This window comes from Cebus imitator, unplaced genomic scaffold (genome assembly GCF_001604975.1).
Source record: "Cebus imitator isolate Cc_AM_T3 unplaced genomic scaffold, Cebus_imitator-1.0 Scaffold129, whole genome shotgun sequence".
In the NCBI taxonomy this organism is placed as follows: domain Eukaryota; kingdom Metazoa; phylum Chordata; class Mammalia; order Primates; family Cebidae; genus Cebus; species Cebus imitator.
In genome coordinates, this window is record NW_016107444.1 from 159,155 (window position 1) to 175,254 (window position 16,100).

At 57.5% G+C, this 16,100-nt stretch overlaps 3 protein-coding genes across 8 annotated transcripts in view; all 3 read left to right on the forward strand.

Annotated features, from left to right (window-relative positions):
* DPH2 (diphthamide biosynthesis 2) lies at nucleotides 1-3,426 on the forward strand. 3 transcript variants are annotated; one of them, XM_017540725.2, is made up of 6 exons: nucleotides 1-315; nucleotides 640-752; nucleotides 1,013-1,236; nucleotides 1,433-2,116; nucleotides 2,201-2,377; nucleotides 2,458-3,426. In XM_017540725.2, the coding sequence occupies exons 2-6, from the start codon at nucleotides 721-723 to the stop codon at nucleotides 2,580-2,582; spliced, it is 1,242 nt and encodes a 413-aa protein (XP_017396214.1). In that variant the 5' UTR covers nucleotides 1-315; nucleotides 640-720; the 3' UTR covers nucleotides 2,583-3,426. The 3 variants fall into 3 exon arrangements, with proteins under 3 accessions (XP_017396214.1, XP_017396213.1, XP_017396215.1); XM_017540724.2 differs by having other exon boundaries at nucleotides 2-367; XM_017540726.1 differs by lacking the exons at nucleotides 1-315; nucleotides 1,013-1,236 and having other exon boundaries at nucleotides 674-752.
* Nucleotides 3,427-5,060: 1,634 nt separating this feature from the next.
* ATP6V0B (ATPase H+ transporting V0 subunit b) lies at nucleotides 5,061-8,674 on the forward strand. 3 transcript variants are annotated; one of them, XM_017540739.2, is made up of 8 exons: nucleotides 5,061-5,500; nucleotides 6,214-6,262; nucleotides 6,509-6,592; nucleotides 6,720-6,797; nucleotides 7,008-7,077; nucleotides 7,172-7,223; nucleotides 7,424-7,614; nucleotides 8,360-8,674. In XM_017540739.2, the coding sequence occupies exons 1-8, from the start codon at nucleotides 5,434-5,436 to the stop codon at nucleotides 8,384-8,386; spliced, it is 618 nt and encodes a 205-aa protein (XP_017396228.1). In that variant the 5' UTR covers nucleotides 5,061-5,433; the 3' UTR covers nucleotides 8,387-8,674. The 3 variants fall into 3 exon arrangements, with proteins under 3 accessions (XP_017396228.1, XP_017396227.1, XP_017396230.1); XM_017540741.2 differs by lacking the exon at nucleotides 5,061-5,500 and adding an exon at nucleotides 5,995-6,017; XM_017540738.1 differs by lacking the exon at nucleotides 8,360-8,674 and having other exon boundaries at nucleotides 7,424-8,345.
* A 902-nt stretch (nucleotides 8,675-9,576) lies between these two features.
* Nucleotides 9,577-16,100, forward strand: part of B4GALT2 (beta-1,4-galactosyltransferase 2) — a 12,917-nt gene continuing 6,393 nt past the window's right edge. Inside the window, exons 1-6 of one of the 2 annotated variants that reach the window (XM_017540728.1) lie at nucleotides 9,577-9,981; nucleotides 11,464-11,819; nucleotides 12,035-12,270; nucleotides 15,132-15,322; nucleotides 15,543-15,665; nucleotides 15,779-15,883. In XM_017540728.1, coding sequence (XP_017396217.1) covers nucleotides 11,516-11,819; nucleotides 12,035-12,270; nucleotides 15,132-15,322; nucleotides 15,543-15,665; nucleotides 15,779-15,883 — 959 coding nt within the window. In that variant the 5' untranslated portion in view covers nucleotides 9,577-9,981; nucleotides 11,464-11,515. The remainder of the gene's footprint in view (nucleotides 9,982-11,463; nucleotides 11,820-12,034; nucleotides 12,271-15,131; nucleotides 15,323-15,542; nucleotides 15,666-15,778; nucleotides 15,884-16,100) is intronic. The other variant, XM_017540727.2, reaches the window with a different exon arrangement.

Below are 16,100 nucleotides of genomic sequence, written 5' to 3' on the forward strand. Positions count from 1 at the left end.
ACGCCTCTAAAACCCGGAAGTAACCTCCCCGGTAGTCCCGCTTGTAGCGGGGAAACAAACTAGTATGGCTGAAGGGGATGGCCACCGGATGAAGGCCGACCGTGATTCCCCCTACCTCCACAAGGCGATTCTGACCCACTGAGTGCTGCTCTTGAGGACGCGGGCCCCGTAGCTGACCCAGGGAGGTCCCCGCTGCATCCCATCACCCAAGCTGTGCATCATGGAGTCGACGTTTAGCAGCCCTGCCGAGGCGGCGCTGCAGCGAGAGGCCGGGGTGCCAGGACTGCTCACTCCTCTCCCGGACCTGGACCGAGTGTACGAGCTGGAGCGAGTCGCTGGATTTGTCCGTGATCTGGGGTGTGAACGAGTGAGGACAGACTTAGGGAAGGGTGGTTGGTTCGCCTCTGTGGGGATGGGTCGCCCAGAGGATCCGGATCTTGGGGGATTTGGTGAGGGCAAGGGGGTGGGGGAATCGGTTTGTCCGCAGCACGTTGACCACCCCTCGCTTCCACCGTAGGGCAGAGTGCCCCTCTGGGACCAGGGGCGTTGAAGGTTTAGTAGGAGCTCCCAGAAGATTGCCGTTAAAGAGGTCCTCGGTGGGAGAGAGGCTGTCCCTGACTTCATGGCTTATGCTTATAGGTTGCCTTGCAGTTCCCTGACCAGCTATTGGGAGATGCTGCGGCTGTGGCTGCACGATTGGAGGAGACTACAGGGTCAAAGATGTTCATTCTGGGGGACACAGCCTACGGCAGGTGTGAACTTGGCCTAAGGTGGGCCAGTCCTGGGGACTCAGGGCTTATGGGGTTTTACCTCTATGGCAGCGTTTGCCTTCAATGGTGGTGTTTCTCCTTGATGATAATGGTAATGACTCCCTTCTTGATGCTAGTAGCTCCCTTCATTGACAATGTTTTCCTTTTATGAAACCATTTTATATACTGACCACATTTCCCAGTGATGACAGCAACTTGCCTCCAGAAGAGACCCCGTTTCACTGATGCTATCTCCCCTGCAGCTGCTGTGTGGATGTACTGGGTGCTGAGCAAGCTGGAGCTCAGGCTCTTGTACATTTTGGCCCTGCCTGCTTAAGCCCCCCAGCCCGTCCACTGCCCATCACCTTCGTCCTTGGTCATCGTTCTGTGGCCTTGGAGCTCTGCGTCAAGGCCTTTGAGGCCCAGAACCCAGACCCCAAAGCGCCTGTGGTGCTGCTGAGTGAGCCGGCCTGTGCCCATGCCCTGGGTAAGGGGTTTTGCCTGTGTATGCACAAAGGGTGAGCTAACTGCTTTATGCCTTAATTTCCCCATTTCCATATACTTCTATAGAGCTCTTGATATGGGCCTGGCCCTAGCCCACTGGGTCATATTTAGTCTCCCGGGGATGAGGGAGCTCCTACTTTGCCAGGCTCCAACCTCTACACTACCTCCTTCTCTTCCAGAGGCCTTGGCTACTCTCCTGCGCCCGCGGTACCTGGACCTGCTAGTCTCCAGCCCAGCTTTTCCCCTGCCAGTGGGGTCCCTGAGTCCAGAGCCTAAGCCCCTGGAGCGTTTTGGGCGCCGCTTCCCCCTTGCCCCAGGGAGGCATCTAGAAGAGTATGGTGCCTTCTATGTGGGGGGCTCTGAGACCAGCCCTGACCTGGACCTTGACCCAGACCTGAGTCGGCTGCTCTTGGGATGGGCACCAGGTCGACCCTTTTCCTCCTGCTGCCCAGATACAGGGAAGACTCAGGATGAGGGTGCCCGGGCTGGACGGCTAAGGGCACGAAGACAATATCTGGTAGAGAGGGCCAGAGATGCCCGCGTGGTAGGGCTGCTGGCAGGCACGCTGGGTGTGGCCCAGCACCGTGAGGCACTGGCCCACTTGCGGAGCCTGACTCAGGCTGCTGGCAAGCGTAGCTATGTATTGGCCCTGGGGCGGCCCACCCCTGCCAAGCTTGCCAACTTCCCTGAGATGGATGTCTTTGTGCTATTAGCCTGTCCTCTGGGTGCCCTATCCCCCCAGCTTTCTGGTAGCTTCTTCCGGCCTATCCTGGCACCGTGTGAGCTGGAAGCTTCCTGCAACCCTGCCTGGCCACCTCCAGGCCTGGCTCCCTACCTCACACATTACGCGGACTTGTTGCCTGGTGAGTAGTGGGGCATTGCCTAAGCTGGAAACCTGGGGCATGGAGTTGGGGCGAGTATGGATTTTCTTTCGTCCTCCCTTTCAGGCTCTCCCTTCCACGTGCCTCTCCCACCACCTGAGTCAGAGCTGTGGGAAACCCCAGATGTGTCACTCATTACTGGAGAGCTCCGACCCCCACCTGCCTGGAAGTCATCAAATGATCCTGGAAGCTTGGCCGTGACCCCACGGCCCCAGCTGGAGCTGGCTGAGAGCAGTCCTGCAGGTAAGTGTGCAAGTCTTCACCCCCAGCTGAACTCTTTCTCCAGATGCAGCACACCCAGACTGAGCCCCTTCCCTCTACAGCCTCATTCCTTAGTTCTCGGAGCTGGCAAGGACTGGAGCCCCGCCTGGGTCAGACGCCCGTGACAGAAGCTGTGAGTGGAAGACGAGGGATTGCCATCGCCTATGAGGATGAGGGAAACGGCTGATACCATGTGGGGTTGGAGACACAGATGGACTTATAAATGGCTGCTAGGACCTTTAGTGCTCCCTTCACCAACCTCCCATCCCCCTGCCAGGATCCTTGAAGGACCCTGGAAGGAGGGAGAGCAGGCAGCCCTTCACTGAGGATAGGTTCCATCTCTGTCCTGTCCTGGCACTGGCACAAGCTCAACACATGCTCAGTAAATGCTTGTTGTTTGTCTGGTGGAATAAAGGGCTTAGGGCCATCCCTGAGGTCTCTGGACCCATCTGTCTTCTTGGGAGCAGCCCAGGACCTTTGGCCAATCCCAGTTCCTGGTCTGTAGTTGAGGGTCTGCCCTTGTCAAAAGGCAAGTACTAGACAGTCTAGACCAGGGTTTCTCCAACTCGTACTGTTGACATTTGGGGCCGGATAATGCTTTGTTGTGGGGCCTGTCCAGCATATGGTAGGGTGCTGAACAGCATCCCTGGCCTCTGCCCACCAGACAGCAGAAGCACTCCCCCAACTATGACAACCAAAAATGTCTCTAGACATTGGCAAATGTTCCCTGTGGGGGCAAAACTGCCCTCAATTGAGAACCACTGGTCTAACTAGACCTGCACTGTCCAGTACAGTAGCCACTAAATACATGTGGCTAAACTTAAACTTAAGTTAAATAAGATGAAAAGCTGTTTCTCAGTCACATTAGTCATTCAAGTGTTCAGATAGCCACATGAGGGGACAGTAAGCTACAGGATATGCCATCATGGCTGAAAGTTCTGTTTGTTGGACAGTGTTGGTCTATATTGACTCTGATTTATTTCTCAGAGAGATCACAGAAACCTGAATAAACCAGATACCTTTTCTCTTTATGTTTCTTTTTCATTCATGAAATACTACAGGTCCTGCACAGGTCCTGGGATGTAGATGTTAATTGTATTTGACCAGATTCCTTTCCAGTGTACTTGGAAAGAGAGTTAAATATGCAATCAGCACACAGTGAAACAGTCCTCTCTGAGGAGGGAAGCCTCAGGGACAGCTGGATCCCACAGGAGGTATCTGACAAGGACTGAGAGGAGGCTTCCCAGAGGGCATAACACCTAAGCTGGATCTTGTGGAGGAAAAAAATTATTGTCAGGAGAAGAATGAAAAAAGACATTTGGGCTTAAATACAGGCATGAACCAACATGGTGGCTGCTTCAAGCAAGTGGGGTTGATGGATGCTTAAGGTGAAGAGGAGTGAAATGAAAAGACTCGCCTCTTCTTCCCCACATTTGTTGAGAATCTTGTCACAGTGGCATTGTCCAGGGTATTGAAAGTAAACAAAGGAGATGTGGTCCCTGCCCTCAGGGAATGCCTAATCTAATGGCGGAGGCAGAACTGTAAACTGACTTAAGGTAACCTGGGCAAAGTGGGCATCAATCATGTTTTCTACAGATAGGTACTGAGCACACACTCCGTGCCAGGCACTGGAAATACAGCAGTGAGTGATACAAAAGCCATGGTGCTTACACTCTTCCAGGGCGAGATAGACAAATAAAATACTTAGTATGCCAAATGGTGATCAGTAAGTACCATGAGAAATGTAAAGCTGGGAAGCAGGAGCGTTTAAGGGAGGTGGGGGGGGGGGGCGTTGCAATATTAAACAGAATGGTCAGGGAAGGCCTTTTCAAGAAGGTGAGCAAAAACTGAAGGGAAGTTACAGGCTGAGCCGCATGGGCAGAAGCAGAGGGAGCAAGTGCAAAGGCAGTGAGGTGGGAGTATGGCTGGCACGTTCAAGGAAATAGCAAAGAGGGCAGTGCAGCCAGAGGAGAGAGTCGGGGAGTGTTAGAAGGTAAAGTCAGCCGAGGGGCGTCGGGAGCCTAGCAGGCCGTTTTGAGGACGTTGGCTTTTCTTCTTAATGAAATGGGAGCCATCAGGGCATTTCGACAGGGCACTGACATCTTTTTTTTTTCTTTTTTTTTTTTTTTTTTTTTTTTTTTTTTTTTTTTTTTTTTTTTTTTTTTGAGACAGAGTTTCGCTCTTGTTACCCAGGCTGGAGTGCAATGGCGCAATCTCGGCTCACCGCAACCTCTGCCTCCTGGGTTCAGGCAATTCTCCTGCCTCAGCCTCCTGAGTAGCTGGGATTACAGGCACGCGCCACTATGCCCAGCTCATTTTTTGTAGTTTTAGTAGAGACGGGGTTTCACCATGTTGACGAGGATGGTCTCGATCTGTTGACCTCGTGATCCACCCGCCTCGGCCTCCCAAAGTGCTAGGATTACAGGCTTGAGCCACCGCGCCCGGCGGCACTGACATCTTACTGAAGCTTAATAAGCATCACCAGGACAAAGCGGAAACGTAGCAGGCGCGCTACCCTGCCACTGGGTTAGAGAAGGCCTGTCGGCAGGACGATTTCAGAGGACGGCAGATGTTAGCGAGGCAGCGGAACTGGCGCCAAGAAGCGTGCTGGGGACGGCGTGAGCAAGATGAAGCAGAGGGCACGCGCGGCGCCGCCCGCCACTGGCTAGGACGCATGGTGGCCAGAGGGGAGGTCTTAGGGGCCCGCGAGCAGGCTCGGAATAAAACAGTGCTGGCAGGGCGAAGTGGAGACACTCGAGAAGTACCGGCCATATATCGAAGTTCTTAGTGAGGAGGGCGCCCGAGCCGCCACCGAGACGCAGGACTACAACCACCACAATCCCCAGCGCCTGCGGTTGCGACGCTGCCTAGTTCTAGACCTGCGGCGGCGCTGCGCCGGGACCAGCGTGGGGTCACGTGACGCCAGCGAGTCAGGTGACCCTGGAGGGCTGGCGGACAGACTGCGGGGCGGCCGGTGGACGGTGGGACGCGTTTGTAGCTCCGGCCCCACCGTTCCGACCCCCGCCGTCGTCGCCGCCATGACGGGGCTAGCGCTGCTCTACTCCGGAGTCTTCGTGGCCTTCTGGGCCTGCGCGCTGGTCGTGGGTGAGGCCGGGCCCTGGCGGGCGGGGGCAGCATGGAGGGCGGGGGCAGCATCGCGGCCGAATTGGCCCAGCTGGAGCCCAGCAGGAAAGTACCCTGCAGGGAATACTGGGCCCCTGCGCGCTCTGCACCCCGTGCTCTGGGGACGCGCGCCTGCGAGTGTCTCTGACCCCGGCAAAGGAGACCCAGATCTCCTTTGAGGAGGGGCGCGGGCAGGTGGGGGCCGCGAGGGCAGCACTCCCCCTTCCTGCCACTATCGCTGTCTCCTCCCGCTCCCACGTCTCACTGGGGTCCCCCCTTTCTTGCGCCTGACCGGCCCGCTTGGTCACAAGCCGGCTGCTCTGCTTCCTCTTTTCCCGGTCGCTTTGCCCTCCCCCACCCACAGCTTGTTGGGTAAACAGCGGAACGGACTGGGCTGGCAAGATCTGGCGGGGCCTGGCTGGAGAGCTTGCTCCCTCCGTCCCGCCTCGGATTAAGGCCTGCGGGTGGCGACTGCCTGCGCAAGAGCTTGGTCTGGGAGGTGGTGTTACTGAGGGAGTGGCAGAAAATGGAGTCCTAAGCAGAGGAATCTATGTAGACAGCTGTACTGTCACCTGGGGAGCAGCCTGAGGACGCCCCTTCAGGGAGGTGGCCCTTCAGTTCGCTAGCTACTTCTTTAGGTTGAAACTTCTCTCTACAAAGCAGCCCGTAACCCCCTTTTTTACTCACTGCTGCAGGAATCTGCTACACCATTTTTGACTTGGGCTTCCGCTTTGATGTGGCATGGTAAGGGAGAGCAGGCACAGGATTCCCCTTAAAGCTTCTTCCCTGCAGCTTCTCCTCTCCTCTCTGGTCCTACCCCTTCCACACCACCACCTGCCTGGGACATGGACCTTCGGAAATATGCAGTCCCTTGTTGCATGTGGAACTGGTGGGATCAAGGAGGGTTGGGGGGCTAAGATTTTGTGCCCCACTTCCCTGCCAGGGCTGAATTGCTGCCTTCAATTGCTGCCTTCTCTGCCTCCACAACAGGTTCCTGACGGAGACTTCGCCCTTCATGTGGTCCAACCTCGGCATTGGCCTGGCTATCTCCCTGTCTGTGGTTGGGGCAGCCTGGTGAGTACTGGGGTGGTGGACTCGGGGCAGGAGCTGAGTCATGAGAGGTGGTGTCACTGGGCTCTTAGTTATGTTGGGGGCAGTGACAGCTTGGGCTCTGCTCATCAGTTTTTTATCCTTCCACCAGGGGCATCTATATTACCGGCTCCTCCATCATTGGGGGAGGGGTGAAGGCCCCCAGGATCAAGACCAAGAACCTGGTCAGGTAAGTGTAAGCGTCCTTGGACGTCAATCAGAACCAGCTGTGTTGGCGCTGCCTGTGTGTTTGATCTGAGGTACTGCTTCTGACAAGCCTCCTGGTGGGATGGGATGTTAGTGGGGAAAGGTTGCTGGGGACTTTCTGGGCAGGAAGGATGGTTTCTTTCTCAACTCTTTCTCTTTTCCACTCCTTACCCCTAACCTCTACCACGACCAGCATTATCTTCTGTGAGGCTGTGGCCATCTATGGCATCATCATGGCAATTGTCATTAGCAACATGGCTGAGGTATGGAAGGCCAGGGTGGGGGCAGGAATCCATTCCCGTGTGTTCTACACATTGCTTAGAGATTGCATTCTGATTACTTTTCTTCTTCCCCCAGCCTTTCAGTGCCACGGACCCTAAGGCCATAGGCCATCGGAACTACCATGCAGGTGGGTGTATGGGTATATGAAGGCAAAATGCTGGGGCTTCATGCCTGCTTCCCTTCCCCTCTCCCAGCTTGGAGCCTCATTTTAATATTCTGTTACCTACTTTGGCCCGCTTTGCAGAGTGGGGATGGGGATTAGCCCCGTTAGCCCATATCTCCCCCATTCCTGGCTCAGCCTCATTGTGCCCCTCTCTATCCTCCCAGGCTACTCCATGTTTGGGGCTGGCCTCACCGTAGGCCTGTCTAACCTCTTCTGTGGAGTCTGCGTGGGCATCGTGGGCAGTGGGGCTGCCCTGGCCGATGCTCAGAACCCCAGCCTCTTTGTAAAGATTCTCATCGTGGAGATCTTTGGCAGCGCCATTGGCCTCTTTGGGGTCATCGTCGCAATTCTTCAGGTGCTGAATCCCCTTGGGGAGCCTCTGTGTCCTTGTCCCCAACCTAGCCTCACCCTCCTTCTGGAGAAGCTGAAGTGCTCTCCTTCTCTACCTATAACTATAGATTCCCCCAAACAGCTTCCACCTCCTCATTTCCATCTTCTGGTTTTCTCCTGCAGGGGCTCTCTATTTTTGGCTTTGATTTGGTGTCACTGACAACAGCCCTGTTTGCCCCCACCACCAATGCTTTGTATCTGTATAGCTCTCACTTAGTCTCTCCCTCTTTCTGTTCTGTTATTTCTGTTTTTTCATGCTCTTCATGTCTCTTGTCTGTATTTATGATCTAGACTAGAATGAGATTTTGTCTGTTTATATCAGTCTGTCATGGTGTGTTTGACCGTCTCTCGGAGCTATGTGTATCTCTGTGACATGCCTGTCAGTAGGACAGCATTGTCTAAATTGTGTGTGTCTAGTCTGACAGTGTAAGTTTGTGACTAAGGATCAGCCTGAGGGTCTGAGTGTGACTGTGGCTGCTTGACTGGGTTGACTCTTAGTGACTACCTTTATCCATACGTCACTTATCTCCATCTGTCTGTCCCACAGCCTAACTCTGTGGTTGTCTGTCACAGTATGTCCCTCCTGGTTAGTCATACATCTCTTGTGGTCTGTCCATCCAACCATGTGCTAGGTCTAAATCTTCTGTTATTTGTCACTGCCTTACCTATTCCTCTGTCTCTGCCTCATTTTTCCTGTTCTTCTTTTGCAGACCTCCAGAGTGAAGATGGGCGACTAGACGATACGTGTGGGTGGGGCCGTGCCTCACTCTTATTTATTGCTGGTTTAACTGGGACAGCTGGAGCTGTAACCCTTAGCCTTTCAGAGGCTTGGTGTTCAGGGCCCTCCCTGCACTCACCTCTCTCTGCCTGTTGACTTGGAGGCACTGCAGTCCAGGCTGAGTCCTCAGTGCGGGGAGCAGGCTGTTGCTGATGATTCTGTGCAGCTGTGCACCTGTCTCCCCCACCTCTACCCCCAACCCATTGTCCTAGTGTTTGTGAAATAAACTTGGTATTTGTCTGGGTCAGTGCCGCTTCTGTTGTCCTCTTGCGCCACCGTTCACAGAGGAATGGTAAAGGGGACTGTACACCTCAGCCTCATGCCAATCCCTTGTCAGCTTTCTGACTGCACACCTCTGATCTGCACAGAGCTGGCTCCTAGGTAGGGAGGTAAGGGTGCTGGGCAGAGGACTCTGTAGCCCCCAAACATCCTTGTTGAGGGGATGAGGGAGTGTGCAGATATGGGCCCTTGGGTGTGTTTGTGCCTGTGACTCCTTTGCTCAGCGATCTAACTGACCACCATTCCCGAGTTGTCTGACCACATCTACTTACCTGGCGGTACACTGGGGTATCATCATCTCCGTCTCTGTGAGGCCTGGAGCCCAGGCAGTGGCCTCTGCCCCCAGTGATAGTCCAGTCCCAGCAGTATCCCCTCCCAGGAACCTCTACTCTGATCCTTGTTCCCAGGGCCCTAGGGAGCTCCTCCTGACCCTGTCCAATCTTATTTTCTCCTTCCCTGACCCTGTTTCCTGTTACCCTAGAAGCCCCAGCCACCTCCAGCCCACGCCGTTAAGGGTCCTGCCCCCTCTCTGCTGGCCGATCTTGAATCTTGCTCCAATTAAAAGTGTTGACAAACCCCTAGTCCCCCAGCTTCAGTCCACCCAACCTCCAGGCCCCCATCCTGTGGAGTTCGCGCTCGGATCCAATCACTACTCCCCGCTAAAGGGCTCTACAGTCCGCACCCGCTCGCCGATCCGAACTCTAAGCCCAACCCTTGGACAAGCCTGACCCATTTCCTCCGCCCCTCTCGGGTCCGTGTCTCCTGGGTGCCCCGGCTCCGCCGCCGGCAGGGCGGGCTCACAGCGGCGCGCGGCGGGTACGGGCGTGCTGGAGGCGGAGGCGCGCGCGCGGGCGCGCGGCCCAGGCCTGCCCCTCCGAGGCGCCGTAGCGCGGGAGGGAGGCGGTGGCGCTGTGGTCCGTGGGTTCGCCGGTCCGTGGGTCTGCCCGGCCGCCCGGCCCCGCCCTGCCCCCCGGGGCGGCTCGGCTCCATGGCCCGCGGCGGCGGCGGCGGCGGCGGCGGCGGGAGGCTACCTGGGGGCCGCGGTGGCCGCTGACCGGGCGGCGGGAGGCGGCGGGGCCGGGCCATGGGGGACGGAACCGTCCGCAGCCGCCGGAGCCGGGAGCCCTGCCCAAGCCGGAGCGGCGTCCCCTGCTGAGCCCCGAGCGCCGGGTGAGAGGAGGGTGCGCGCAGCCCCCACCCAGGGCCCCGAGATTCCAGACCCGGCCCCGCGAAGGGCACCCCGAGCGCGACCCCCAGATTCCAACCCAGGAGCTGGTGAGAAAGGCGCTGGCGGCCAGACCCCGGCCTGGCTGCCCCCACCCCGCCCCCACTCCGGCGCCCCTCCTGGGCTCCTCCACCCGCGCCCAGCCGGCCTCCCTCATTGTCCTAGCTCGCCCCGGCCTCGTGGCGCGGGGAGGCGTTCCGTTCACGTTTCCCCTTGGCTTTTGCCTCGGCCCCTGCCCTCCACCCACTCCCCCTGCCCCCAGGCTCCACACCCACCCCGTCTGTGCGGCCTGCCGGTCCCCGGGTGCCACGTGTTCGGTCTGCCAGCCCCGCCCAAACGCACCCCTCAGCCTGGCCGCCAGCCTGACCCAGAACCCCTGCGCCAGAGGGAGGGTGGGAATGTTTGCACGTGGGTCTGGGTGTGAGCTGCCTGGGAGCCTGGATGTATGGCTGTGGAAGTCCAGGAGCAGGGGCTTTGTTTGTGAGTGTGGGACTTAGTGTGTTACTGTCACCCGAGTGTGTCTGTGACTCTGTAGTTTGTGTGTCTGAGTGTGGGTGACTAGCTGGGACCAAGGTGTCCCTGTGATTCTGTGTGCCTGTGAGACTCGCCCCGCACCCTGAAGCACTGCCAGAAGTGGCTGCCGCTCTCTTGGAACCATAGCTGGAGCCATCGCCCAGGCAAGACCCCTTCCTGCCATGCCCAGAGCTGTGCTGTCTCCAGGCCCCTGTTCTGGGAATCAGAACCAGCTGTGCTGGGCAGGGCCCAGAGTCTTGGTCCCAGTCCCATAGGGCTGGCTTTGAGGTCTTACTTAAGTGAGGGGTGCCCCTGCCCCAGCCTGTATTTTGACGTTTTGCTCTAGTGAGAAGGGAATCCGTAAATATCCAGTCTGTATTTGAGGCCCCGGGATGCTGAGGGCAACTTCCCAGCCTGGTCCCAGTTGTCTGGGCCTGCTTGCTGCTGGCAAGCACTGAATGAGCAAACCACATCCCAGCATGGCTCCTGGAAAGGCTAAATGAAGTCATGAGTAGAAAGTGCTCCTGCATGGTAGGTGCACAGTATTGTCTCTCTTCCCGGTTCCCCAAGCAGTGAGTTCTGGGTTGAGGATGCTGCCCTGTGGGATGTCTTCTCAGGGGCACCGGTGCACAGGGGGGTCTACAGATAAACATGTTTCCATGCTTAGGTACAAACCAGTGTGGTCAGAGTTCACATGTCTGTGTTCCTGGGAAGGCGTGAGTGTGTGTGTAGAGTTGTGCAGTGAGGGTGCCTGAGTGTGTCAGTGAGGTGGAGGCCAGTAAGTGTATGTGTCTTAGTAGTGGGGGTATGCGTGAGGATATGCACTTTCGGAGCCGCTGGGAACTGTGGCTGGGTGTCCGTTTGCAGGTGAGTAATGTGAGTCCATGGGTGTGAGAAGGTATGAGCAGGTCAGTGTGGGGTGTGGCCCATGAGTGTGGGAAGCTGGGCGGGAGGTGGGTGGGCAGTCTTGCCTGTCCTACCCTGACCTGCTGGATCTGTTTCCCTCCTACCCTGCTCAGGCCGGCAGCCCGATGCCCGGGCCCACTGGGCGGGCCAGCGGCCGCCTGCGGGATGAGCAGACTGCTGGGGGGAACGCTGGAGCGCGTCTGCAAGGCTGTGCTCCTTCTCTGCCTGCTGCACTTCCTCGTGGCCGTCATCCTCTACTTTGACGTCTACGCCCAGCATCTGGCTTTCTTCAGCCGCTTCAGTGCCCGAGGCCCTGCCCGTGCCCTCCACCCAGCTGCCAGCAGCAGCAGCAACTGCTCCCGGCCCAACGCCACCGCCCCTAGCTCCGGGCTCCCTGAGGTCCCCAGTGCCCGGCCCGGTCCCACGGTTCCCGTGCTGCCACCCTGTCCTGACTCACCACCTGGTCTTGGTGAGTCTGGAGGGTAGGGCCTGCCTTTGGGGAAAAGAGGGTCTTACCAGTTTGACAGAGAAATAGCGTCTGGACTCATGGGGGTGCCAAGGGTCCAGGTCTGTTATAAGGGGGCTATTCTTGGGGTTTCCTAGCCCATCCCCAGGCTGAGGGTGGGGGCTGGTATCTGTGGATTCTGACCAACGCCCTGATTCCTGACACCGTCCTGCTTGCAGTGGGCAGACTGCTGATCGAGTTCACCTCACCCATGCCCCTGGAACGGGTGCAGAGGGAGAACCCAGGCGTGCTCATGGGCGGCCGATACACACCGCCCGACTGCACCCCGGCCCAGACGGTGGCGGTCATCATCCCCTTTAGACACCGGGAGCACCACCTGCGCTACTGGCTCCATTATCTACACCCCATCTTGAGGCGGCAGCGGCTGCGCTATGGCGTCTATGTCATCAACCAGGTGCCTATGTGGGGCCTGTGTGCCTACTGGTGTATCTATCTGTGGGTTGGGGCATTTGTGGGTCCTTGTCTGCCCATGGCCATGTGGATATGTGGTTGTACCTGGACGTAGGAGTCTGTGTCTGTGTGTGTGTTGAGGGGTGTGTGTGTGAATGTTGGCATGCACACTGGCAGGTGTGTGCATGGTCTCAGAAGGGGTTGAGCCCCACTCTCTACCCTTGGCAGCCCCCACTCCATGGTGGTGCAGGCCTAGGGTATGCTGGAGGAGAAGGTGTTGAGGGCCCTGAGGAGAGGGAGCTGGACCCTGAAAGAAGGATGAAGCCTGCAGAAGCCTTTGGGACGGGTGCCAGCCACGGTCTGAGGCCAGCACTGAGCTCAGCATCTTAAGGCCTTTGGTGGGCCTGGCTAGGGCTGGCCACTAGGTCTCAGAAGGGACCTCTGATGCAGGCCCCTCTGGCCCGACCGCAGAGGCCTCCTAGACTTGGACATGGGCATGGGTCCCTCCAGTAGGATGGGGCACAGGTGGAGGTGGAGCAGGGGGCTGTGGAGCATGGAAGGCAGTTGTTGGGAAGCAGTTGTTGAGATGGGTCTTAAGGAATGAATAGGCATGAGGGACTGGAGAAGCCAGCATTCTAGGCAGAGGGACCTGGAGGATGCAGGCCCAGTGAGAGAACTGGCCTCGTGTTCAGGTAGCAAAGATGCGGCTGGAGGAGTTAGAGGTCAAACTGAGAAGTGCCTTGGGAGGCCTGCTGGCAGCGAATCCAGCCCAAAGGTGGCAGGGCATCATGGCAGGTTATAAGGGGAGAGGGACTTGCATGTTTGCTTTGTAGAAAGGTTGCTCTGGGCGCATATGGAGTGTGGATGGAGAGGGGAGATTAGAGGCAGCGTGGCCCATTTGGGAGAGAGGATGATGCCCAGGAAAGAGGTGGTGACCCTGCGGATGAGTGGGGCGGGAGTTGCGGGGAAGAAGCGGGATGTTACGCAAGTAGTGGAGAGTGAGAGAAGAGCGACGTCAGGACAACGCGAGGGTTTCCGCCTTGGCCGTTGGCTGTGCCTGTGAGTGAGATGGGGACACAGGAGCTGGGCCAGCTCTGGGGGAGTGTGACTCTGAATCCTTTCTTGCGTGTGATGAGTTTGAGTGCCTGTGGGAAGTACATGTTTAGCAGGCAGTTAGACAAATGAGTCTGGACCCAGAAGGGAGGTCTGCGTGTAGAGAGGGGTCTGGGAGCACCAGGATGTAGATGGTCTGGTCCCTAAAACCAACAACGTCTGACCTGCCAGGGAGCAAGGGCCATGAGGAGGAGAAAGCCAGCACTTAAGGGATGGAGGGAAAAAGAGGCCGATACAGAGGCTGAGAGGATTGGCCAGAAGGGTCGGAGGAGACCCAGGGGAGTGTGGGATCCCGGAAGCCCAGCAGTCAGTGTCAGGAAGGAGACGTGGCAGCTGCATGAGCACTGTGGGGGTGTGAGGAGGGATGTGGACCAAGACTCGTCCAGTGGATTTAGCAACAAGGTGGGCCCAGCAAGAGCCATTTCAGGGGCATGGTGGGGGCGGAAGCAGATTGCAGTGGGTTGAAGAAGGAATTGGATTTGACGAAATGAAAATAACCAATTAGAGACAACTCTTTAAAAAAAAAAGTCCCTGCTGAGAAGGGAAGGCAAAAGGTAGGGTGGTGGCTGGAGGGAGGTTTGTTTTTTCAGATGGGAGAGGATTGAGCGTGTTTATGAGCCATATGGGAGAGACACAGGGCTGGTATGAGGTCAGAAGGAGTGCTGATGAGCTGGGAGGAAAGCATAGTCTTTCCAAGGGCTGGGGGAAGAGAAGGTACAGGAGAGGAAGGGAAGAGAGCTGGCGGGCCTGGGCAGGTCAGGGTTCCAGAGGGGAGCAGCTCCCACCTCTTCCGGCAGTGGCTTTGCTAGCAGAAAGGAGGGGCCTTCTCTCTTCATTCCAGAAAGGCCACTCACTGACTCCCTCTCCAGGGACCTTTCTGGCTCTCGCCTGGAGATTGTGGATTGGGGCAGGGGCTCAGGTGTCAGCTCCTCCCATTGAATGCTTCCTGCTATGTCCAGAGTTTGGTGCTGAGGCCTACATGGCCAGGACCCCTAGAGCCCCAATTCTTGGGGGATCCCAGGCTCGCTGGGCTGTGACTGCCTAGAGGCCCTCTGCTTGTCATTTTGTTTGGAGACAAGTGAATGTAGCCAAGTGAATGTAGAGACAAGTGAATGTAGCCCAGCCCTGTCCTGGTCTCAGAGGCTGCCCAGGCAGCTGGATGCAGCTCCAGGGAGGCTGAGGCTCAGTGGTGCGGTCCCCATGGCTACTGCATCTTAGACACTGGTCATTTGGGGCATTCGTTATTCATCTCACTGCATGACTCTGTACACAGCAGGGATGCGACCAGGGCTGACCATCTCTCAAATCCCTGCTGGCGCAAAGGAGAAAGAGCCATGGGGTGTGTTTGAATGAGTGAAAAAGACGAGAATGCCACATGACGGTGTCAATGGGTATTGGCAGAAAGGAAGCCCATGGGAAGGAAGGAATAAGTGTACTGGAGTGGGGAAGTTTGGTCAGAGGAGCCTCTCCAGCCCTGAGTGTGACAAGCACAGGTACTGCTAACCCCAAGGCCCGCAGGCAAGGAAGAGTCTGTCATATTCTGGGGCTGCTGAGGGATGTCGTGTGGCTGGGCCTCAGGATCTGAGGGCAGTGGCCAAACCCCAGGTGAGAAGCTGGCCTGGATCTTCAGAGTGTGGTGGAGCCATGCGGCGAGGGGGCTGGTAGACCCCAGGGACTGCTCTGGAGCATGGCAAAGGGGCAGGGGCTTGCTGGTCACAAGCCCAGAGCTGACCTGCCCCTGCCCTAACCCAGCATGGTGAGGACACCTTCAACCGGGCCAAGCTGCTCAACGTGGGCTTTCTAGAGGCACTGAAGGAGGACGCCACCTATGACTGCTTCATCTTCAGCGATGTGGACCTGGTCCCCATGGATGACCGCAACCTATACCGCTGTGGTGACCAGCCCCGCCACTTTGCCATTGCCATGGACAAGTTTGGCTTCCGGTGAGGGCTCTCTTGTCAACTAGACCCAGCCCTCCTGCCCCCACCGTATGCTGGCCCACTTCCAGCCCCAGGGCCCCACTTGCTTCTGGCCCCAGCCCCAGACCACACTGGTGAGGCTGGATCCTCCCTGGACCCACTGAACATTCTCCCTGACCCTGTCTCTGGTCCTTCCCCTGGAGTCCCCTTGGGGCTTACTGACACCTGCTCTCCCATGCCACAGGCTGCCCTATGCTGGCTACTTTGGAGGTGTGTCAGGCCTGAGTAAGGCTCAGTTTCTGAGAATCAATGGCTTCCCCAATGAGTACTGGGGCTGGGGTGGCGAGGATGATGACATCTTCAACCGGTGAGTAAGCGCGGGGTGGGGAATAGGCTGGGTGGGTAGGGGTGAGGTGCAGACTGTATGGGGCTCCTTGCCCTTCTTCAGGCCCATTCCAGTTTGTCTGTCCCCATCCTCAGGATCTCCCTGACTGGGATGAAGATCTCACGCCCAGACATCCGGATTGGCCGCTACCGCATGATCAAGCACGACCGCGACAAGCATAACGAACCCAACCCTCAGAGGTGACCCAGCACCCTCACCCCCACTCCGCAGAGTGACCCCAGCACCCTCACCCCCGCTCCCCAGAGGTGACCCCAGCACCCTCACCCCCTGCTCCCCAGAGGTGACCCCAGCACCCTCACCCCCTACTCCCCAGAGGTGACCCCAGCACCCCCTGCTCCCCAGAGGTGACCCCAGCACCCTCACCCCCTGCTCCCCAGAGTGACTCCAGCACCCTCA

Coding starts and splice junctions, on each gene's coding strand:
- DPH2 (XM_017540724.2), top strand. CDS start 221: ATGGAGTCGACGTTTAGCAGCCCTGCCGAGGCGGCGCTGCAGCGAGAG. Junction 368..639: donor GTGATCTGGGGTGTGAACGA/GTGAGGACAGAC, acceptor TTATGCTTATAG/GTTGCCTTGCAGTTCCCTGA. Junction 753..1,012: donor GGGGACACAGCCTACGGCAG/GTGTGAACTTGG, acceptor TCTCCCCTGCAG/CTGCTGTGTGGATGTACTGG.
- ATP6V0B (XM_017540738.1), top strand. CDS start 5,434: ATGACGGGGCTAGCGCTGCTCTACTCCGGAGTCTTCGTGGCCTTCTGG. Junction 6,263..6,508: donor TTCCGCTTTGATGTGGCATG/GTAAGGGAGAGC, acceptor CCTCCACAACAG/GTTCCTGACGGAGACTTCGC. Junction 7,078..7,171: donor TCATTAGCAACATGGCTGAG/GTATGGAAGGCC, acceptor TTCTTCCCCCAG/CCTTTCAGTGCCACGGACCC.